Genomic DNA, 25,948 nt, shown 5'->3' on the forward strand with positions numbered 1-25,948 from the left:
GGAAGAACACACCAAAAATATGAGGCAAAAATCTGGACATTCTGCGAAAATCTGTAAAGTTGAGAGGTAGCGAAGTTTGTTTCTGGGAAAAAAGTAAAGACAGGATTCATGGGACTGTGATCTTAGATTATAGGCAGTGTATCTTTTAGTTAATCTGCTAGCAAAAATGGAAATGTCTGTATTGCTAAATAATAATATTAGTATTAAGCCTACGCAAAATAACTGGCTCAAACTGACAATATAATGCCTTGGGTCTGGATTAATTTCATGGCTATATATAACCCATGAAATAAACCAAACAGCAAATGATATTCCAAACGACAAACTGAGAAATAAAGCACTGGAGCAGTCAGGACCACAGAATCAAACTGACTTTAGGCAAAGAATTTAATGGGTTGAAGCACTTTTCATTTGCTATCTTTAGCAAACTTCTTCAGAACAAACAATACAAATTTTGGAGTTTGAAACACAGATTTAAATAATCACTATAATTACTCTAATTAACACTTTATCAATGATCGCTGACTCAGCGTATTACCTTTCTATACAAGCTTTTTTCTAACAGCCTGCATATCCAAATAAGTACCACTCTAGTTAATCTAAATAAAAATAAATGTAAATAAAAACACAATAATAATAATATGTATGTGTGTTTTAAAATTTCTAATATAAATATGACATTCAATAATATAAAGTGTATATGTAAATAAACAATTTAAATACCTATATACAGCTAGTACTTCAAAAAATTCATAATAATATATTGACAAGTACACAAAAATGTTGTAGTAATACACTACTATTCAATTAAAATATGCATTCTGACCTAATATAAGAATATGTACTAAATATACCCATGTATATACTAAGTGAGGTCAGAAACCTAAGATATTATTATTATTACAACAACATTTTGGACTCTTTATTGTCAAAAATAGAGTACATTTTTCATCGATTGGACCGGTTAGATTCACAACAGAAAGAACTTTGTCTTTCTTTACCGGTCACTCAGCATTCTACCTTAATTACCTCTTCGCCAGCGAACAATCCTGCAGATATTCAAGAGGCTGAACTTTCACCAAGAAACCCTGCTGCTTTACCAGCTCAGAAGCAAGGTTCAGTGTCAAATCCAACCGCAGTTCAACAGGGACAGCAACTGCGTGTTACGCCAAGTACGACCCCGGTTGTACAAGGTCAATTATCACAAGCACATGTGGATTTGCAAGGCTTGTTTTGCCCGTTGGATAGTATGGGGGGTCCCAGTCTACTACCGACTGGGAATGGTGATAACAGCCTTAACGCACCATTACTTCAACCTGATATTGTTGCTAACGCACTAGAAGAAAGTCGAGCAGCTGTACAGGGACGGAGCTTAACAAGTGGCTTTCTGTGGATTTTTCTTTTTCTAAAGCCACAAACACAAACCTGTTTTTTTGGCACAAGATAAAGGTAACAATACAGTTATTACTGACATAGTGGCTAAGTTAAAATTGCTTGATAACCATTTAGTCAAAATGAAAAAACTACAGCTAGAAATAGCTTATTTTCATGAATGTCTTGCACGTAAACTAGTGCCAAAAGGTTTGAGACATTACCAATTTCCGACGGGATTGCTAGCTAATTCTATATTTCATAAAGAATTAGTAGAGTTATTTGACCAACAGGGGTTGCAATTGCTAGACCTTATGATTAAACATTATATGTTGTGGGTGGAAGACCTTAATATCAAAGTAGTGGAACTAGACAACAACATCAAGCTGGATATCGATTTTTATCTATACAAATACGAATCTACTCGAATGTTTACTAGTATTGATGATATTTGGCCAAACTAAAGAGTAATAAAATAAAGAAATTGGAACGGGATAGTAAAGCTTATATGGAGGAAGTAGCTTATCCAACCCCTTCTGCAGCTCAAGTTTGGCAACAAAACTATACAGTGCCTAATATACAGATCGATTCTACCTCTGCCAATATGGGTGACAATCAGTCCCATAGTATGAATAATAATATACCATCTTCAACCATCAATATATCTAACTGTGAGAACCAAAATGAACAACAGGAACTAAGGAGGAGTGAAAGGTTATTCCACCTACAGCAGGTTCAGAATAGTAATGGTCAAGTTAACCAGTACACAAATTTTCATACAACCAATTTTACAGGGGCCAGACCCAAACAGCAGAACAACTACCAGGGGAAGAAACAACAGAGGAAACAAAACAAGCAAAAAAACTTAATAGACCATGTCAATTTAAACCCAGCTTTAGGAATAAACAATCTAGTCTCCCCATTTGATATACTATTACCAGGAGACATGGATGTGAATGATCTTATGAATGAGAACATGGTTGCTACTGATTGTAATGTTGTTAATGAAGAGTTGACACTTAAAGCAAAGATTATCACTAATAAGGCTGGTGATTTTAAGGTTTACAATTTTTCGTCTGCTGTGATACCTCTGGATGTTGTAGATTTTTTGTCAAAGGGTTATACGTATGTCCCAGAGCAGAAACCCAACATGGTTAACACAATTATCGACCTTAAAGTATTTACTAGGAAGCTTAACTTCAATTTAATGATGGGTGGTATAGGTAAAGAATCTGACATTTCACAATTTCACATTGCTAGTACATTTAATCCTCCCCTACACCCTTTGCTATTAGTTTTCAGGCAACTCTGTGAGTTGGATATCAGGCAGAGTATCAATAAATTATCCCAGCCCGCAAGTAAACAAATAATTAATTAATTCGAGCTTGAATGTCTTGAATATTTGAACTCTCAAAACATTCACATTTGTAAGGCAGATAAAGGAGGTGGCTTGGTAATTTTTGACAACTTTGACTATGTGGAAAGGATGAATTTATTACTGGAGAATCAAGCTTATGCAGCTAGTTCTAGATCTGAAACAAATAAAGCATATAATTATATAAAAAATAGTATAGAAGATCTATTTATTGAAGAGAGAATAGAACAGAATATTTACAATTATATATATACCACCTATCCTAGATATCCTTGCATGTTTGGAATACCAAAACTACACAAGGATATTATGAATCCACCTATGCGTCCATTAGTGGATGGTAGAAGTTCACCTACGTATCCTTGTGCTAAAGTAATAGATGCAATATTGCAAAAATATTTAAGTAAAGAGCAACAAATATGCAAGGATTCTTGGTCATTTCTGGAAAGTTTGGATAAATTGGAGTTTAATACAGAATACAACTTCCTCACAGTTGATGTGAGGGACTTGTATACATGTATACCATAAGATATAGCCATAGAATGGGTTAATCTGCTGCTGATTAAACATGGTGCTTCGGCAAGTGAGGTAACATTAGTATCAGAACTGTTAGAAATAGTTTTGTTTAATAACTTCTTCATGTTTGGAGACAACTTTTTTCTCCAAAAAATTTGTGTAGCTATGGGTTCCCCTTGTGGTGCCAGCATAGCGAACTCAGTCATGACATATTGGGAAGCCGAATATGTATTTAAGAACATTAGGATCAAAGAGATGATCATTTACTACACCAGGTTTTTGGATGATATTTTCATTCTGTTTAAAGGTGATGCTGAAACAAGTAAGTTCATAGTTCACACACTGAACGAATCAACACATTTTTTTGCAATTTATTGTCACTTTTAGTGAGGAAGTTATAACATATTTGGACATACGACTATCTAAGGATTTAGAGCATGGATGTTATGTTGCTAACATTTTCAGGAAGAGTACGTTTTCCAACTCATTTTTACACTTTTCCAGTTGCCACCCTTACTACCAGAAACATTCTGTAGTAAAAGGGCAATTGGTGAGAACTGCGAGAATAGTTAGCATAGATCAGGAATTTAATGAGGAATGTCAGCTGTTGAAGTCACTGTTCCAACATAGGGGTTACCCGTTAAAGTTACTGGATGAACTAATAGCAGAAGTCCAGCACAAAAGAACTAATGGATTTTACAAACCCCTTTTAAGGGTTAAATATGATACCAATAATTTGGAGTTATCGGATCACGTATTAGAGACAAAGGATAATATGTCAAGCAGGGGTCCTACAGACATTCAGGGTGAGGTGAGGCTTATCACTACATTTAATGTATATAGTTACAGTTTTTTAGATATTATTAAGAAAAATTGGGGTCTGTTTAGGACTAACCCCTCTATTTATGCTAAGATGGGAACTTTACCAAAAACAATATTCAGGAGGGGCAAGAATCTTAAAAACTTACTTGAGCAACAACGAAAACCCAGGTCAAGAATCCCGGGAATGTTTAAATGTCAAAATTGTAATTATTGCAAATATGTGGACAATACATACTTGGTCGCAGTAAATGGCTTTCATATTAAATTGAAATCAAGATTTAACTGCAACACAAAAATGGTGGTCTACATAGCAATATGCCAAAATTGTCCTGCATTCTATGTGGGTAAAATGGAGAGTAAGCTCCGTGAGAGAATTTATGAACATCAATACGCCATTAGTAAAAACAAACAGGATAATGCATTGGCAAAACATGTCCAGTCCAATTCAGATCATTAATTTAAATTCTCTATTGATCAGGTCAACTCAGATTCAAGAGGTGGACCAACACCATTACGACTGGAGGAGCTGGAACTATTTTGGCAAATTAGATTAAATGCTTACAATTTCCCTGGATTAAACGAAACATGTTCTATTAGCAGTATTCTTAAACTTAAGAGTCTCAGGCGGTGATTACATTGTCCTTTTTTAGAATAGTAGTTTATGAACATAAACATAAAAATGATAAAATGACCTGAACGAACGACTAGAATTATATAAGTTCAAGTAGGTATAGGCTTACCCCTCCAGAATTGATTTGTATTAGCCTCTTTTGCTAGCAGGGACAATGTCTGTAGATTATTATTATTAATAATAATAATAATAATAATAATAATAATATCTTAGGTTTCTGACCTCACTTAGTATATACATGGGTATATTTAGTACATATTCTTCCATTAGGTCAGAATGCATATTTTAATTGAATAGTAGTGTATTACTACAACATTTTTGTGTACTTGTCAATATATTATTATGAATTTTTTGAAGTACTAGCTGTATATAGCATTTAAATTGTTTATTTACATATACATTTTATATTATTGAATGCCATATTTATATTAGAAATTTTAAAACACACATACATATTATTATTATTGTGTTTTTATTTACATTTATTTTTATTTAGATTAACTAGAGTTGTACTTATTTGGATATGCAGGCTGTTAGAAAAAAGCTTGTATAGGAAGGTAATACGCTGAGTCAGCGATCATTGATAAAGTGTTAATTAGAGTAATTATAGTGATTATTTAAATCTGTGTTTCAAACTCCAAAATTTGTATTGTTTGTTCTGAAGAAGTTTGCTAAAGATAGCAAACGAAAAGCGCTTCAACCCATTAAATTCTTTGCCTAAAGTCAGTTTGATTCTGTGGTCCTGACTGCTCCAGTGCTTTATTTCTCAGTTTAACCCATGAAATAAGCTACAGCAGATATGCATGAACACGTGTAAGGTTCACAGTTTACATGTCCCAATAATGCACATGCATGGCATGGCAACACACCATTGGTATCTTTGTGGGAATCTTACCTTTGAAATATCCCTTATTTTGCATTTTTTGTCATGTTCATGATTTTTTTGCTAATTCACTAAGGATTATAGTCAGTCACTAATGCCAGACATTAGAGCGTCGTATTTCTTCTTGTTCACAAAATACAAGTCGTTGCAAAACCTGTTTTCCTATTAACTTTTTCAGTGAAATTAGAGTAATATTTTACAAAATATCCCTGAATTCTGGCCTTTGTTCCCCTATTATTTTTGGCTTTGTCCTTTGTTCATGAGCAATGAGTTTGATAATTATGATGGACATTTCAGATCAGATGCACAAGCACATCATATCAGTCTGACAGTGGGAATATTTGGCATAGTTGAAAGATGTTCCTAGAATGGTATCAGATTAAGGATTCATTGTATGTTAGTACATAACATGCAGTAAGGCACCTTAAATGTTACTGATGTATACTGATCAAATCTATGCACACATATGAAATGTGCATATATTAACAATGCAACATTGTCACAGGGGCATGTCACACCATACCTGGAGGCAAACAGCACAGAGCTGGCAGACAGACCTATAGATTCATTGTTGCCCGCAGTTTGTTAAGAAAAGCACGTTTAGCTGTGAGCATATCCCACAGCACCATGGGGTACATACACAACCTCTGCCATGTACGGACTAACATGCAGACTGTGTAAATTGAAGAGGAACATGGAATGTAGCATGTTGGACATATGGGCAAGATGTCACATAACATCGATCCCCTGACTCTAGAGACTATCATATGATAACTGTGCATATATTTGCTGTGAAACATGCATCTAGTATGAAACAATGTGCAAAATTAGTGTAATAAGTAGACATGACAGACAGCACTACACATGATTAATCTCTGGGCATAGCATTTTTACTGGACGGAGGATAAACTTGCTGATTTTAACTCATTGATATTCATCTCATTGAATGTTTTTTTTGATATTCAAAATCTTGCTAGTGCAGGTTCTATTAGCATGCCAGCAGTGATATGCTGTGTGGGCCACTTTGTCTTTGATTGCTATGGCTGTGTCACCTTCAAATTAGTGTGTCTAACTAATTGGGTGCTGGGGATGTGTTCTCCTGCAAAAATGCTTTTCTGGAGCTCTTTCAGTGAAATTAAGTGTCCACTGTTTTTTTTTTCCATTTGGTTGAAATTTCAGCTTTTTGTAACTCCAGGAAATATAGTGGAAATGCCACACAAAACAGCACACAATGCTCATTATGCAACACTACACTACTGGCCAGCAATGCTTTGCAGTTCAGACAAGAGACAATTATAAGCAAGTCATACAGAACCCACATTTGTCACAAAGAGTACATGGATTACTATACATTAGACAAGAATATATGCACCAATACATCAGGCTTCTGAATGACATAAGGTACGTGTACACATCAACCATAAACTGTATGCAGCCATGAGCAGAGTTCACACTTATGCCTTTACTGATTCTTACCCTACTGGAACACATGCTGTTCACTGCCAAACATTACAGATGTCTGAACAACAAACACCTGTGTTCATGAGTGAAGTGTGATACGCTACTGGAACAGAATGTAAACAAACAAAGACATACCTCACTGGACTATATAAAGACAGACATGATGGAACCATTCACAGCCTGCCCAAAGGTGAAAAACTGTCACGGAGCCCAGCCAAATATAAAATAAAATATCCACGGCCAAAAGTCCAAGGCAAAAGTCAAGTCTCAACTGAATAAAAATAAAAATTTATTTTGATCCTTGAAACAGAACCCAAGAAGGTACAAAAACTACACGAAGATACACACAAGTCCAGGGTTAAGCACTTTCATCTGAAAAATCAGACTTCATCAGAACCCCGATCAAAGTAATCAAGCCCATTTTATACAAAATTAGTTAATTTTGGCGCCCAAAATATTAAAGTGCCAGGTTCAAAAATAACTAAAAACCATACAAAACACATGTAAAACACATAATCCATGATGTATCATTATGAACAACTATCATACATTAAATTCCAAACATGAAATATATGTATTAGTATATGTATATAAATATAAAGAAGAATATAATAAATACATTGAAATAAATGTACTAAATATATTAGACATATTATTTTTTCATCTATAAAAATGTAAAATTCAATGATTCTTGAAAACGGAAACACATGAAGAATAATTAAAAACAGTGCGTATGGAAAAAATAAATGGTAAATGGGAATTGCCTGTGTGAATGAATGAATAAATAAGTGAATGAACAAATATATGAATGAATAAGTGACGTAGACTACCTTAATGCTATGACTAAAATTGTGTTAGATTCTGGAAACTATGTTGTTGTTTCCCTTAATGAAATCAACGTCGGTTACAAGAAAATTGATCTTGCAATTGAGGAATATTTGCTTAACAATAGAATTTCTAAAGACATTTATGATTTTCTTAAGGTTGAATTTCCAGTTTTAGCCAATATTTTTGGTATCCTGAAAGTTCACAAATGTGTTTTCCACATCACTGAATTTTACATTTTTATAGATGAAAAAATAATATGTCTAATATATTTAGTACATTTATTTCAATGTATTTATTATATTCTTATTTATATTTATATACATATACTAATACATATATTTCATGTTTGGAATTTAATGTATGATAGTTGTTCATAATGATACGTCATGGATTATGTGTTTTACATGTGTTTTGTATGGTTTTTAGTTATTTTTGAACCTGGCACTTTAATATTTTGGGCGCCAAAATTAACTAATTTTGTATAAAATGGGCTTGATTACTTTGATCGGGGTTCTGATGAAGTCTGATTTTTCAGATGAAAGCGCTTAACCCTGGACTTATGTGTATCTTCGTGTAGTTTTTGTACCTTCTTGGGTTCTGTTTCAAGGATCGAAATAAATTTTTATTTTTATTCAGTTGAGACTTGACTTTTGCCTTGGACTTTTGGCCGTGGATATTTTATTTTATATTTGGCTGGGCTCCGTGACAGTTTTTCACCTTTGGGCAGGCTGTGCTTGCTTTTCTTGGTTGGTTGGTGCTTGTTTATTTTACGATGATGGAACCATTGCTTTTTCTTTCATTGTACCCTTCTCAGGATTTATTATAGCAGCTCCATTGGTTTCTCATTTGTTGTACACTTCCCAAGATTTATCCTTGCAGCTCCATTGCTTTCCCATTCATTGTAAATACTTTCAACGCACGCTAATAACCTTTAACCAGCACACACCAATCATCTTCCTGATCCCTGCTTTTGCTACTTCCTTTACAGGCAGATGTAACATCCACATTTTCTCCTAAAGTCCTAATAAAGTTTTCCATCTATACTATATATAAGTACATCTCTGATAAATACCCCTCTTTACATAGAAGAGCCTATCCAGTCTTCCACAATCAACCCCCCCCCATCCCACTGTATAAACCCAATTAAATAGCATAAAAAACACTTTTGCATCCCTAATTTATTTATTTTTATTTTATTTGCCATCTGTTGATTGGGATAGAGCACTGACAGCACTGACATGGGAAAAGTGAGTGCAAAGTAGCTTGCAGTACAGATTAAGATTACAAAAACTAAGATATTAAGCATGCAATTACATTATCACAACATTGTAGGTCTGTCTAACATAATGGGAGTGTGACTGGGAGTCTATCTGACACAATATACAGCATGCACAAACATTATAACATCACAGAAGTCTGTCTAACATAATGGGAGTGTGACTGGGAGTCTGTCTGACACAATATACAGCATGCACAAACATTATAAGATCACAGAAGTCTGTCTAACATAATGGGAGTGTGACTGGGAGTCTGTCTGACACAATATACAGCATGCACAAACATTATAACATCACAGAAGTCTGTCTAACATAATGGGAGTGTGACCGGGAGTCTATCTGACACAATATACAGCATGCACAAACATTATAACATCACAGACGTCTGTCTAACATAATGGGAGTGTGACTGGGAGTCTATCTGACACAATATACAGCATGCACAAACATTATAACATCACAGAAGTCTGTCTAATGTAGTGGGAGTGTGACCGGGAGTCTATCTGACACAATATACAGCATGCACAAACATTATAACATCACAGAAGTCTGTCTAACATAATGGGAGTGTGACCGGGAGTCTATCTGACACAATATACAGCATGCACAAACATTATAACATCACAGAAGTCTGTCTAACATAATGGGAGTGTGACCGGCAGTCTATCTGACACAATATACAGCATGCACAAACATTATAACATCACAGAAGTCTGTCTAACATAATGGGAGTGTGACTGGGAGTCTATCTGACACAATATACAGCATGCACAAACATTATAACATCACAGAAGTCTGTCTAACATAATGGGAGTGTGACTGGGAGTCTATCTGACACAATATACAGCATGCACAAACATTATAACATCACAGAAGTCTGTCTAACATAATGGGAGTGTGACCGGGAGTCTATCTGACACAATATACAGCATGCACAAACATTATAACATCACAGAAGTCTGTCTAACATAATGGGAGTGTGACCGGGAGTCTATCTGACACAATATACAGCATGCACAAACATTATAACATCACAGAAGTCTGTCTAACATAATGGGAGTGTGACCGGGAGTCTATCTGACACAATATACAGCATGCACAAACATAACATCACAGAAGTCTGTCTAACATAATGGGAGTGTGACTGGGTGTCTATCTGACACAATATACAGCATGCACAAACATAACATCACAGAAGTCTGTCTAACATAATGGGAGTGTGACTGGGAGTCTATCTGATACAATATACAGCATGCACAAACATTATAACATCACAGAAGTCTGTCTAATGTAGTGGGAGTGTGACCGGGAGTCTATCTGACACAATATACAGCATGCACAAACATTATAACATCACAGAAGTCTGTCTAACATAATGGGAGTGTGACTGGGAGTCTATCTGACACAATATACAGCATGCACAAACATTATAACATCACAGAAGTCTGTCTAACATAATGGGAGTGTGACCGGGAGTCTATCTGACACAATATACAGCATGCACAAACATTATAACATCACAGACGTCTGTCTAATGTAGTGGGAGTCTGATACAATATACAGCATGCAAAAGCATTATAACAACATAATAGAAGTCTGCCTCACAAAGTTATTTGTCAAATTTCCTAACCTCCATTGCTAAGCATTATTAAAAACCTTCGGTTGATCTAATTAAAATGCATACTCATCGACCTGCACTTTCCTTACACTGTTAAACATATGGACGCTTTAACAAGAAAGGGATTTAGTTGGTAGATAAGCAGGGGTATCTTGCACAAAAAGTGGTCCCACCAGTACCTGGCTATTGATGCTTCAACTTATGTTAACATTTAAATTTAACCAAGCATGTTCAGGAAGTTAGTACCCAGTTATTCGCCTTCAATCACTTGTAGGGAAAAGTCACTTGCTGTTTCCTGTTCAGTTGTATAATTGCTTTAACATTATTTTGCATGTATTATAATTATTGCATTTAGTTTTGCTTATTATAAGAAAAAAAATGAAGAGCGAACATGCACAGTTGACGCAGCAACTCCACCCACTTTAATGTCACGTAAAAGCGAAAACAACAGAGACTACGTATAAAGGTAAGTGCTTCCACAGTCTATAGTACGACTGCTTTTCATACCTAATAAAAACAGCTCTCCTACTCTATATTTGTTTATGTCTTTCGGCTTTTCCCGGTTAGGGGTTGCCACAGCGGAACTCCGGTCTGCTAATGATTGGCAGTAGATTTTTACGTGCCGAGTTGCCATCCCTGATGCACAACCTTCAACGAAGGTACGCCCATTCACAAAGGCCTCCACACAGAAGATGCTCTAGCTGAGAATCAAACGGGACAATGTCTAGCTGTGAGGCGACAACGCTACTGCAGCACCACCACTGCAGTCAGCTCTCCTACTCTATATATACCAACCAAATACCAATTAATTAAGTACACACCTAAAAGGACACCACAACCTGCTTAGTACTGCTTTTGTGAGGATAGAGACAATAAAATACATAAATAAACTTGCACATAAATACATCATATATATAAAACATCATACATAAAAACATCATGTATAAAAAACATCATATAAAAATAAGTCATATGTAAGCATAGCAGCAATATCTTTAAATTAATACACCTAATGTTATATAAAGCTCTAAGGTCCAGTGCTTAAGCTGTCTTGCCTTCAACAGTGGTTTTATAGAAACCAACTCATTCAATGCAGGAAACCTGTCTCCACCCAACCATATAATCCACTCTTGTTCTTTCAACTCTGTCGTGTTTTTAAAGTCCCCACCTCTAATACTAGCAGCTAAACGTTCAAGGGCTAAAAACTTAAAACTATGACTCTGACCATTGCCCAAGACATGCTTGGCTAAGGCATTGGTCACTTTCTTATTCTTAATATCATTAACATGTTCAAAAATCCTCTCTTTAAAGTGCCTATTGGTCTTCCCTATGTAATACGCAAAGTATACTTTGCAGTAGGCAAAATATACTAAGTCTTTGGTCAGACAGTCAGCATAGAAAGAGGTATCTACTACAAACCCTCGTGTGAGATGCTCAAATCTACCTCCTGCATGAATAAAACTATATGCTTTCCACTTTTAACAGGGAAAGTCCCCTCATGGTCAGACTGTGGTAAATAGACATCCCTCGTGTTCTTATAACACAACTGCCTCTTTAACGACAGACTATTCTTGAAGGTAAAATTGGGTTTCTCCTTTACTATTCGACTAATTCCTTCATCAGAATGTAAAATACCTCAATGTTTATTAATGTCATAAACCACTCTCACATTATTAGAATACGTGAGTGTCATCCTAACTTCATCTCTATGTCTATATATGTGCTCATGACCATGTGTAGACCTATAATAATCTGAAAAATAGGGTCAACCAATCCTATCTCTTTCAGGCCATAACTCTTGGATACAGCTTTCAGTCTCTCTATTACTATAACCTCTCTCTAAAAGATTATGCTTCAACCCCTCCATGGCATCTCTGAGACTCTGTTCATCATTATGTAGTCTCATTGTCCTCAACATTTGTCCTCTCATCACATTACGTGGAACATGTCGAGGATGCATACTCATCTTACACAGCAGTGTGTTCTTTTTACAATCCTTCCTATATATAGCTGTCTTAAAACTCCCTCTGGGACTTCTACTAACCAAGACATCTAAGAAATTGACAGATTCTTTAGAACTTACACATGTGAACTTGAGAAAGGATGTAGTGGAGTGTAGGTATTCTAAAAACCTATCCACCAACTCCACAGGCCCTTTCCGAAGAATAAAAATTTCATCCACAAAACATCTATAACAGATGATATGACTACAAAAATCATTGTTTCAAAGCACAAAATCATATTCCCACTTAAATGAAAGGTTGGCGTAGCTATTGGGAGAAGCTGTGAACATTGCTACACCAACCTTCTGTAGATAGTGTTCCCCATTAAATACAAACACATTATTACTGAGAATCAAGTCTAGCAATGCACAGACCAAATCTATCTTCTCAGGTGTCACATGGTGGCCATTCATTAAAAAAAGACCTTACATTCTCAACATCCCATTAATTTGGGATAACTGTGAACAAAGAAGTAACATCTAAGGTCATAAATAAATATTCACTGTCAGCATCCAGACCACATGTAACTTGAAACAAATCATTTAAAAAAAAATCCTTGGTGTCTTTTAAGACAGTCTCAACAGTGTCAAGTATAGGTTGTAGATTCTTCACAACATAAATCGGGAGGGGTTCTGTGGCCCACTCCTTAATCGACACTATCGGATGCATGGGGGGCATATCTTATCTTTATGTACCTTTGGCAATCCATAGAAAATGATGTGACAAGATGTTTAACCAAAAAATACTCTAATAACTCTTCATTAATAGCATTCGTCATTATCACAAATAAATAAAATTCTAACCTCTCTATAATCCCAAAGACTTGTCTCTTAGAAATAAGGGTATACACACTGTCTTCACTCAACATCTGAACCATGTGTTCAATGTAAAAAACTTTATCTAGAATCACAATACCACCCCCTTTGTTGGCTGGGCAGATTTCGATTGATGTTAGTTCTTTCAACTGTTTCAAAGCTGCCTGTAAAATTATAATAGGTTCATAGGTTAGTACTAGGCTAACTGCCCTTGTGGGACATTTTAAGCCTAGCCGATTACCCTGTGTGAGAATCAAGCCCTGCACCTTGCGTCTCCAAGGTAAACACCTTCACCATTATGCCATCATCCCACCCAATATCCCCCAAAACATAAAACAGGATGAATCTCATTATCACAAACTATAGTAAAAACCTCTAGGAGTGGGTGAACGTTCGGCATAAAAGTACTCGGTTTCCTGAAGTTGTCCATCCTCTCAATACTTTCAGGAAACTGTAGTTGTAAAGAAACATTTCTAGCAAACATCTTTAAGTCTAAAATAATATCTGACAATTCAGTTCTTTTGGGCTGGGATAAAAGACAAACCCTTCCCAAGTGAACTGTACTGTTCTGTGGTCATAATAACAGAAGACAGGTTAAAAGTCAGGTTTTCTGAATTAAAGAGAGGATTCTTGAATATCTTAATTATATTAAGAACAAGAAAGTGACCAATGTTGAACTTTAAAAATAAGACCGAGTTGAAAGAACAAGAGTGGATTATATGGTTGGGTAGAGACAGGTTTCCTGCATTGAATGAGTCGGTTTCTATAAAACCACTGTTGAAGGCATGACAGCTTAAGCACTGAACCTTAGAGCTTTATATAATATTAGGTATATTTATTTAAAGATATTGCTGCTATGTTTACTTTTGACTTGTTTTTATATGGTGTTTTTATACATGATGTTTTTATATATGATGTTTATATATTGGATGGATTTATGTGTAAGTTTATTTATGTATTTTATTGTCTTTATCCTCACAAAAACAGTACTAAACAAGTTGCATTGTGCTTTAATTAGTTAATTGGTATTTGATTGGTATATATAGAGTAGGAGAGTTGTTCTTATTAGGTCTGAAGAAGCAGTCATATTACAGACTGTGAAAGCACTCCCCTTTTTACTTGGTCTCTGTTTGTTGTTTTTGCTTCTATGTGACATTCAAGTGTGGAGTTGCTGCATCAGCCGTGGATCTTAGGTCATCATTTCTTTCTTTTCATTGACTGGTTTGTGGGTCGAGCGTTCCCTACCTAGCTTGTGGACTTCATTTTTTCTTATATAGTTTTGTTTTTTTTCTTATACAGTTTTACTTATTGGTCCACTCAGCCTATACAATAATGCTGGAAAATCTTGCTCATTCTACTAGTCATATTTGCATTCATATAATTCCCAGACATTTGTTTTCTTTTCTGAACAAATCTAAGTGCACAGTTTTCAAAAAACATGTAAAATACAGATGCTGAATTTCTGTGATTTTATTCCCCCCCCCCCCCCCATCAGTAGCCATATTCTGGTGCCCTTCTTCGGTTTTCTGCTCTGACATACATGCCACCTGTCTGGATTACACCTCACGTATCAGAGCCCTGTTAGCAGGGAATGCTTTGCATTAACCAATGTGAGTCAGGATTACAGGAGATCATTACATTCAGGTATGGTGCCATTCAGACAGCTGCAGAGAGCTTTTTTGTTATGCCCCCTCCCCACTGTCCCATCCAATGCCCAGTGTGCCTACATAATGCACATGTCTATAAGTCAGAGTCCCTGGTCTTCACCAAGGACTGTTAACCCTAAAATGAAAAAAAATCCCTTCTTCTTGAATAGATGAGTTGCCAGAAATACCACTCATTTCCTATTCCCCCCAGTGATTCCTTATAGATGGAGTACACTAATCAATCCGACGTTACCTGGACTGAAGTCATAGCTTATCCCTCTATACCCCAGGGCAGTAGGCATTATGTTTCTATATTCTTTTCTTCAAATAACAGTATCTCATATTGCATTGACATATATTGGTTTATGACCTATAAAATTGCAAAAATTGATTTCTGAAAAGATTTACCTCCTGCAGATATAAATACAAGAACAATGCTTGAACTATTTTCCCACTGAAACTGTGATATTTTGAAGGCCCATAATATGTTTTAATCCAATATATTTATCATTTTTCCAAGTGCTTCATTTCAGTTGCATTTTTTATCCATCTAGAATAATTTAAGTTCTCATATCACACATTTTTCACAGCAAATAAAACATCACTTTCCTTAGACACCTCAATAAGGAGTTCACTCAAGCCTAAATCTTTCTCGTCTCCCTTTTACTAACTCCTCTGTCATCAGATCTCTCAGCTTTCCCTGTTTTGGAAGAGCATTCCTATTTTCAGGCATGATTTAATACTGCACAGGATGTCCATATATATTTGGAAGTATGTCTCTCTCTTCAGGTTTTATTTATCCTTTCGTACAATTTTTTTCAATCTTCCTCATCACTTGTTATTTTTAAAGCTGTCTAAGTTGGGGGTTGTTGCCATAATGATTAAGGTATTTACCTCCCAAACACATGGTACAGTGCTCGATTCTCAGCTTTGAAAGGAAAGTGGCTTGACTTAAAATGGCCTTCAAGGTAACTAGCCTAGTACTTACCTGTTAACCTGTAGTAGACAGAAAACCACACTACATGAATATTGTACCAGTGGCAACCGTAATTTAAAGAAAGAGGACATACAACTTACATTTCCTTTTTTCTGAAGCAAAAATAAGAAATCTTATGTGATAGAGGTTTGCAGGACAAATCATTAAAGTGTACAGATTTTACTCTGCCTCCTTGACAATGTACTTATATTTTCCATCATTTTTGTCACTGTCTGCTCTTTAAATGTTTTTTTTTTCTGAGTAGAATCCCACATTCCTATTGGAAATAAGACACGTTATGTACTTTTTGGTGATTAAAATTTACAATAATTACATGCCCAGATTTTTTGCATGGATGTTCTTACTTTTTGAGTGCATTTGCTCCTATTGTCATTGTCTGCAGGTTTGGAAGATTTTTTTTGCCATATTGCTTGCACATGTAAGATCTCCACCAACAGGAAGGTGGGGGGCTCCAAGCAGTGGTGCAGGAGAGGACAGGGATATTGCTGATATCTCAGAAAAAAGAGACAGTGACAAAAGATGTTGGTATCAGATGAAGGGGGCGGGAAAGGAGAGAAGATGCACAGTGAAAAGGAGAGTGATAGTCTGGAGAGAAGAATACTGGAGTGGGTGGGAGGAAGAGTATATTGTTAGAAGAGGATCAGAATCTATTAGAAGCAGACTGAGAGAGATTACAGTCTATAGTGTAGACATCAAACAGGAGATGACTGAGCTCTTGGATCATAACTGGTCTGACTATCTGGTATAGGACTGTTCCAGAAAGTTACGGTGAAGGAACAGTTAGCCAGCAGTAATCATGTCACTGTGTGCTTTAAGTGTGAGGAAGGTTAAGAATGTAAAGGATTTTAAGGGAGGTGATTATGAAGAGTTAGGAGAGGGTTAGACATGAGATGGGAGCCTGGGACCATAACATCTGGATAATGAGCAGAGCTATTCAGGCTGTAAGAAAAATACCTTAGTATTGTACTGATATATTCCACTGAATGTGATTCTGTTTACTGTTAGGAAATCTAAAGCTGTCAGTTCAAGGATCTGGTAATTTCATTCTTTCCATATTGATCCTTTAGCCCCCACACAATGTGAAAGTCTTTTGTCTTAAGAGTTAAACATTTAAGGTATTGTGCTGAAAATGCTACTTTTGCTATCTCACCTGAAAGTTATTTACAGAGTATAATTGCAGCAAGTTGATGAATTTGTGGATGAAAATCTTTTGTCTTAAACGTTTACCTTTTGTGTTTATTTTGTTACTTTTGCTAGTCCAGTTGTCAACAAACCATTTTCAAAACTGGAACAAGATTTTGCTTCTGAGAGCAGGGATACGGAGGTTGTCAGCTCAGGGTGCTTGAGCAGTAATTTTATTTACAGTTTTCTTATTACCTCCTGTATTCTGACATGAGACATTATTGCAGATTTATTTAAATTCATACTGGCACAATTGTACTATGCTTTCTAGAAAGCTAATTTATAGTATATTTTTCATTAACTATAAGATCCATGTTTTATTTCACAGTCAAAATCAGTAGGGCTGTTTTGACAAAAGCCAACAGGTTGTCTACAACACTGTTAGCTTCCTATACCTACTTTTATTAGTCATGGCTGTACATATTGCCTGTGTTCTCAATGACATGCATGTACTTATTTCATGTCTTATGTGGATACGCCAGGATAAATTCATTGTCTTGGAGATTACAAGGAGACAGAAGCTCTGCCAGCACATCATTAAGAACAAAGCAGAGGGAACTAATCCTTACTTGAGGTATCAACTCCTCCCAAGAGGCACACATTCACTTATCAACCCCTCCCAGGAGGCAGACATTCACTTATCAACCCCTCCTCGGAGGCACACATTTACTTATCAACCCCTCCCAGGAGGAGCACATTCACTTAACCCCTCACAGGAGCCACACATTCACTTATCAACCCATCACAAGAGGCAGACTTTCACTTATCAACCCCTCTCAGGAGGCAGACATTCACTTATCAGCCCCTCCCAGGAGGCACACATTCACTTAACAACCCCTCCCAGGAGGAATACATTCACTTAACCCCTCACAGGAGCCACACATTCACTTATCAACCCATCACAAGAGGCAGACATTCACTTATCAGCACCTCCCAGGAGACACACATTCACTTATCATCCCCTCCCAGGAAGCACACATTCACTTATGAACCCCTCCCAGGAGGAACACATTTACTTAACCCCTCACAGGAGCCACACATTCACTTATCAACCCATCACAAGAGGCAGACATTCACTTATCAACACTTCCCAGTAGGCACACATTCACTTATCAACCCCTCCCAGGAGGCACACATTCATTTATGAACCCCTCCCAGGAGGCACACATTCACTTATGAACCTCTCCCAGTAGGCAGACATTCACTTATCAACCTCTCCCAGGAGGCAAACATTCAGTTATCAACCACCACCCAGGAGGCACACATTCACTTATCAACCCCTCTCAGCAGCCATACATTCACTTATCAGTCCCTCCCAGGAGGCACACATTCACTTATCAACCCCTCTCAGCAGCCATACATTCACTTATCAGTCCCTCCCAGGAGGCACACATTCACTTATCAACCCCTCATAGGAAGCACATTTTCATTTTTAAACCCCTCCCAGGAGGCACGCATTCACTTATCAACCCCTCATAGGAGACGAACATTCACTAAACCCCTCATAGGAGGCATACATTCACTTTAACCCCTCCCAGGAGACACACATTCCCTTATCAACGCCTCATAGGAGGCACACATTCCTTTATGAACCCCCCACAGGAAGCACACATTCACTATATCAACCCCTCCCAGGAGGCACACTTTCATTTATCAACCCCTCACAGGAGGAACACATTCACTTATCAACCCCTTCCAGGAGGCACACATTCACTTATCAACCCCTCACAGGAGCCAAACATTTAGTTATCAACCCCTCACAGGAGGCACACATTCAGTTACTTGCACTTGACATGTACACTTATGGGCTGTTTAGAAGATTGCCAATATACCTTTTGCATGTGTGGGATGTGGGAAGAAACAGGACTGCCCGGCAAAAACCCATGGAGACAAAAAGAAGATGTGCAGACTCTGCACAGAAGGCCCACCCAGCTGAGAACCAAATCAGAAAACCAAAGAGATTTAAGCAGCATTGCTAACTGATGCTTCAAATTACCCTGAAATGGATATAGTTGATAATTTGAGAATGAATGATTAACTGAACAATTAACATATAATCTTCTTCTGAAGAAATGAAGGTTATAGCAAATATCCAGTATGCTGAGGTGTTTGTTACTGTGATACCACACATTGTTTATTAAGCGCATTCAGAACTGTAAATTAACACTGATGTGGAAGGCCAATGTTTGTTGTTTTTATTTGTTTATCTGTGTGTTTTGTCTTTTTGTTAAAATGCATCAGTCATTCAGTGTTGGTTGTTTTTGTTTATTAGGGATACCATGGCATTAGTGACACGCCTAGCTGATCAGGTAGAAGAAGGAGTCCACACACTGGTAACAAAGTCAAATCAGTGCTTTCAGCATTTGGATTTCCTCCGTGAGCTCAGGCCCCTGGAAGATGAATTCCAAAAGGTAATGGAACCTTTTTAACAAAAAGTACACTGGAGTTTTCAGCTCTGATCTGCAAAGTAAAGTATCCTGCCCTGTGCAGATGTTATGAACTCTTTTAAAGCACATCTCTAGTCTGTGACATAAAACCATTCTCATCAACATGTGTTGCCACATCAGTTTCTGCTTCTCCCCAGATATGCTTTTCTCGTTGTTGCCATGCCTGGGATGGATCATGCTGTTTGGTTTTACCATGCTAAACTTCATCATAGTATGAAGCATCCCTTCCCACAATTCACATGAAAGCTTACTATTCCTAGTATGCTGCTTTTCGTCATGGAAGCAGTTGGATAATTAGGAGGAGATATCACCATTTTATATTCATAAAATAAATATCAAGTTTCTTCACCTCTAGCAACCTGTTTCTTTTTGAACAAAAACTGACAGGGTCCAAGGAACAGCTGTCTGCCATTGCTTTCTCCTTCAGATTTACTTGTGTTTCCATAGATACTTGCTAGCTTTTCCCCTGAGTGGCTCCATTCCACAGAGTCACATTACCTGTCTATTTTTGGGCTTCCCCTCAACCTGTAGTGCTTTTTGTTTCCATCCAAACTCATTTCTTTGTCCATGTGTGTTGATACCACTACTGTTTCTCGACTCTCTAGAATTCCCCCCTTTAAGAAGATCAGAGAGGATAAAAAGCAGGCCTACAATCCACTACAACTACAACAGGGGAAGGGGCAAGGACAGGACAGATAAGCAAAAGAGATGAAGTAAATATTGCACATAGGTCTAACAGAGACAGCAATGTTGATCAGATTTTACAGGAAGATTATACGTTTGCCTTTAACAATTATAATGTTTTTAACTATAGTAATATTGAGCTGAATTAAACATATTTTAGTGTATTTTTGAAAGGTCTAAAGTAAAAGTGATATTAGCAAGCTGTTCCTAGACCCTAAGTTATTTATTAGAAAGAAAAACTTAATTTATTTAGGAGAAGTGAAAGAAAAGAGTGAAAATACAAACTTGAGAAGGAGTACTTATGACCCCCTACATCCCCAACTAAAAAATTTTGAATCAGTAGTTAAAAAAAGGAGTTGAGAGTGATGCTAAGTAAAACAATAATTAGTTCTAACTTCCCATTCGAAGAAAGACAGCTCTTGGTAGAACTAAGTAATAATAATAATAATATTAGGATTGTGAGGCCAGATAAAGGGGGTAGCATGGTGATTATGGATAATATACTGTATGCTGGTAAAATGCAGGAGATATTAGGAGACAAAACCAAGTATACTAGAGGCTCAACAATAAAATGAATATTGCTTACTCTAAAAGTGATTTTGTTGTAAAGGAACTGTTGTTAGAGGATATGATAGACGTAGATACTTATAATTTTTTTATGGACAGAAAAGCCTGTTTTACTATCTAATTTCAGAATTCCCACGGTGCATAAAGATGCATATAATCCACCGCTAAGACCCACTGTGGCAGTGAATAGTTCTAAAATTCATGCATTAGCAAAATACATAGATATGAAATTAAAACAGTATGGATTGAATAAGAGGGTATATTGAATGATTCCTGCGACTTCCTAAAATGTATTGATAAGAATTTATATAAGGATACAGTGTTTGTAACTATAGATATTTTGGATTTATTTTCAGTTATACCACATGAGACAGGAATGGAGTGGTTTGAAAAGGCTCTGGCTGAAGAAAGGAAATTTAATTTTAAGGAGTTTAATGTGTTATTAGAATTGATGGAAATAGTAATTAAAAATAACTCTGTTCATTTTGAAGGTTAATTTTTTTAAGCAAAAAAAATGGAGTGGCTATAGGGGCATGCTGTGCTCGCAGCTTTGTGAATATTTTATTAAACAGATGGGAGAAAACATATATTTTTAGTTCCCCTTATATAAAATGTTGGCATATGTACAAAAGATACTTGGATGATATATGTATCATTTTAAATGACACATAAGTGAAGTTAAAAGAATTTTTAAATTATATCAGTAATGCTACAGAGTTCCTTAAATTTGCCTGTAATATAAGTAAAGATTTGGTCAATTAACTTGGCATGACAATACACAAGGTTTCAACTAAAGAAGAATTTAAATCGACAATTTATATGAAAAGTACTTTTTCCAGTTTATATTTATATTTTACCAGCACACAACCCTATAAACAAAAAAGGACTATTTTGAAAGGACAATTTATTAGGATATCAAGGATGCCTTCAGATGAAGTAGATTTCAGAAATTAATATGAGAAGTTAAAAATAATGTTTCTAGAAAGAAAATATCCTAATAGATTAATAGATGATGTTATTAATGAAGTAAGAGAAGGGAGAAAACATATATATGGTCCAGTGTTAGGTAAAGGAAATGTTATTTTGAAGTCTAGCAACCAAATTAAAGACCTTTAAGATAATAATCTAATGGTAAAACAGTCAAGGACACAGACAGGAACATTTGTTATGAATTTTAATAGGGACACTACAGTTATTAAAAAAGTTATTTCTAAAAACCGGGATATATTTTCGAATTTTTCAGACCTGGATGTAACATTTAAACAACAGCTAAAATTTACTTATAGAAAGGATAGAAATATTAGAAATTATTTAGAGAGTGATGATTATAAAAACATAGACACACGAAAAAGAAAGGCTACACATAAATGTGGAAAATATACGGGCTCTAAAAAGAAGAAATTATGAGCATTTATATTATGTTCAAAAGAAAGACATAAGAAATGCAATTTACAAACATGCTGTTATCTGCAAGGATGCTATATTTTCATTTTTTGTTTTGGAAGAAATTTCATATGATGTCTGAGGGGGACAATGGGAGACAAAAATTAAATATTGAGAAATATTTCGGTAACTTATTCTAAAAGCCAATAAATGTCCTGGACTGAATGAAAATATCTTCCTTATCCCAGTTTTAAAACTTAGGTCTGCTAGGCTATAACCCTGGAGTTATTTCACAATTAAGTTTGTATTTATCTATGTATTTATTTAAGAAGATGAAAAGATTTTTGTATTTTTTGTCTTGTTTTTATTGCTAATATTGTTTTATACAAACAATTTTATGGTACCTTTATGGTCTAGCATATTACTTTTTTAATGGAATTGTGATGTTTTTAACAAGATTGTAACATTTTAAATATTTTATATGTAATTAGATTTAGGTTTGTCATAATAAGATTTGAACACTATAGGACAGTAGTAGTCTGTTAATATATTTTTCCCTTCACAGTATTTTTATATTTTATTTTATAGATCATTTAAATTAAGAATTTAAATTAAGTATTTATTTTATAAATGTTGTAGGTTAGGGATTCTTGAATATAGATTATAGTAAATTTTGCATGTTTATATTTATATGTTTGCATTATAGGATTTCATCTGCAGTTTTTGATGTGTGTATCAGATAATTAGTGATTTAACTAGATAATGAGGATTAATTACCCAGCATGATTTAGTATAAATATAGGAGAGTGACAATGTAGCATTCGCATGTCTAAAGAAGTCCTAAACTAGGACAAAAAACGCAGTGATCCTGGTAATTGTTTTTGTTGCTTGTTTAATTTGGTCATTTTATGTCAAGTTATATTTATCATTAAAATAATTTTTTATCCCCATACATTTGTGGAGTTGGCTCTCCACCTCTACCATGCCAATTTCCATGTTATACACTGAAGAGACCTATATGTCACTCAACCCTCAGCCTATAACTACATAGCGCATCTTACTTCCCCTACCACAGCTATAACCTCTGCTGCCCCTACATTGCCTCTACTATCATCTTGCCAGGTACCTGCTAAGAAATAGCTTAATTCAAAGGGAAGTATGTTCATCAAAATGCTGGTGTTTAAAAAACTTATATCTTACTACTTACTGCATATGGTTTATTTCAGATTCTATTTTACTAATTTTTCTAAATTGTTCTAAGTGTTATGTTTGTATTTCTGGTTATCTTTTAGATTTGCTCACCTGCTATAACACCATTTTTTTTTGGGGGGGGGGTGTTTGAAGTTTGTTTTGAGAAGCGCAGTATAATAACTTAAACAGATGTATTGTTGCTTGCAAATTGTAATTTAGAATTACAGATTCTGAACTGTATCTTTTTTCAACAAAAGTTGAATTTTGCAATCAAATTCATTTTCACTTGTTGAATAATTATTTTACCAAATTGCACTACAATGTTAGTAGTGTATACCATAGCTGAGCTATGTGCTCAGTAAATATTTAATATTTTCATTCCATTGATAACATTTTAATTTTTTTTAATCAGACACAAGAAAGACAAAATATATCTGCCTCATCTAGTGCATTTTTAAGCCAGGTTAACTATTAAAGTTATGCGGTAATCACTAAATGTGAACTAAAGATACAGTGTCATCATTTAGCAGATACTTAGTAATACAATGGAAGATGAGAGAAAGCCATCTTGTGAGTATAAGCCCATAGTCCATGTGAGAGATAATAATGCAGTGTAAATGTGTTGCTTACGCAGTCCTGCTTAATAACTTTTAATATTTATACCTCTTCTGCTTTTCCTATAAACATTTCCATTGGTTTTATCATTTGGCTACAGCATCCTAAATCACCCATTTGAGGCAATCATCCCTTTCCATGGGTCATTTGCCTTGTAGAACCTTCATTTTTTTCAGGTTAGCTGTGGGAAGAAACTAGACCAGACCAGGCTGTGTTTTATGGGATGTGCTAAAGTCTTTTCACTTGTACACTAGTAAAAAGAGGCAGTCACACCTCTCAACTGTACAGATTTCCACAGTATGTCCAGATTTTTGCCTTGTATGTTTAGTCCATTTTTCCTAAAATTGTGGCTGTCTGGCAAATTAGTGACAAATCATTAAATATTGAAGTTAGAAAATAATGGCAGACATTTGAGTTTTAGACTTCATATCCTTCAAAAAGTTCATGCTAATGCAAAACCTGTTATTCTATCAACTTTCTAAGTTTGTAAGATCAATATTTCAAAATTATTCCTATTTGTACCACTTTTTTGTACACCAGTAAGCAGAGGCAGAGCAGTACTCCAGAATGCCTAGGCTGATGCAGCACTGTGTTTTGAGATGCTCAGAGGCAGTGCCCTAGCATGCCAAGGCTGATGCTGCTGTGTGGTTTGAGATGCTCAGAGGCAGTGCCTTAGCATGCCATGGCTGATGCTGTTGTGTGGTTTGAGATGCTCAGAGGCAATGCCCTAGCATGCCATGGCTGATGCTGCTGTGTGTTTTGAGATGTCCAGAGGCAGTGCCCCAGAACGCCCAGGCTGATGCAGCTGTGTACTTTGAGATGTGCTTTGAGACTGGGCAGCGCAGTGGTGCAGCAGTTAATGCTGTCGCCTCACAGCAAGAGGTTCTCTGGTTCGATTCTCAGCTGGGGTGCCTTCTGTGCGGAGTTTGCATGTTCTCCCTGCATTTGCGTGGGTTTCCTCCGTGTACTCCAGTTTCCTCCCACATTCTAAAGTCATGCGTCTGGAACATTTCTCCCCGGGCCTCCACTGAAAACAGGATCTGTGGAACCTAGTCGGACTTTCCCGGTCAACAAATGTTAAATAAATAAATAAAAATAAATAAATAAATAAAAATGTCCAGAAGCAGTTCCTTAGTAGGCCAAGACTGATGCAGCTGTGTGTTTTTGAGATGTCCAGAAACAGTACCCTAGCATGCCAAGGCTAATGTTGCTATGGGTTTTGAGATGTCCAGAGACAGTGCCCTACCATGCCAAGGCTAATGTTGCTGTGAGTTTTGAGATATGCAGAGACAGTATCCTAGCATGCCAAGGCTGATGCAGCTGCATGTTTTGACATGTCCAGAGGCAGTACCTTTGCATGCCAAGGCTAATGCTATTGTGTGTTTTGAGATGTCCAAAGGCAGTATCCTAACATGCCAAGGCTGATGCAGCTGTCTCTTTTGAGATGTCCATACTGCTCATATAGACTTCTGACACTTCTTGGCTGGCACCATCCTTTCTGGTACCTGTGTATATGAAACTGCACTTCAAAGACTTATTTACCGAATGTAAAATATGTTTAGCGTTTTATGTGGGTAAGAAGAAAGGGCTCTAAAAAGATGAAATTATGAGTATTTATAAGATATTCAAAATAAAG

General features: G+C 36.1%; 1 protein-coding gene across 1 annotated transcript in view; it reads left to right on the plus strand.

Annotated features, from left to right (window-relative positions):
* The window catches only part of KIAA1755 (KIAA1755 ortholog), a 986,731-nt gene that overhangs the window by 630,154 nt on the left and 330,629 nt on the right, over window positions 1-25,948 (plus strand). Inside the window, exon 11 of the mRNA XM_044090195.1 lies at window positions 19,698-19,836. Within this exon, the coding sequence (XP_043946130.1) occupies window positions 19,698-19,836 (139 nt within the window). The remainder of the gene's footprint in view (window positions 1-19,697; window positions 19,837-25,948) is intronic.

This window comes from Protopterus annectens, chromosome 12.part0 (genome assembly GCF_019279795.1).
Source record: "Protopterus annectens isolate FY-2018-M chromosome 12.part0, PAN1.0, whole genome shotgun sequence".
NCBI lineage: Eukaryota > Metazoa > Chordata > Ceratodontiformes > Protopteridae > Protopterus > Protopterus annectens.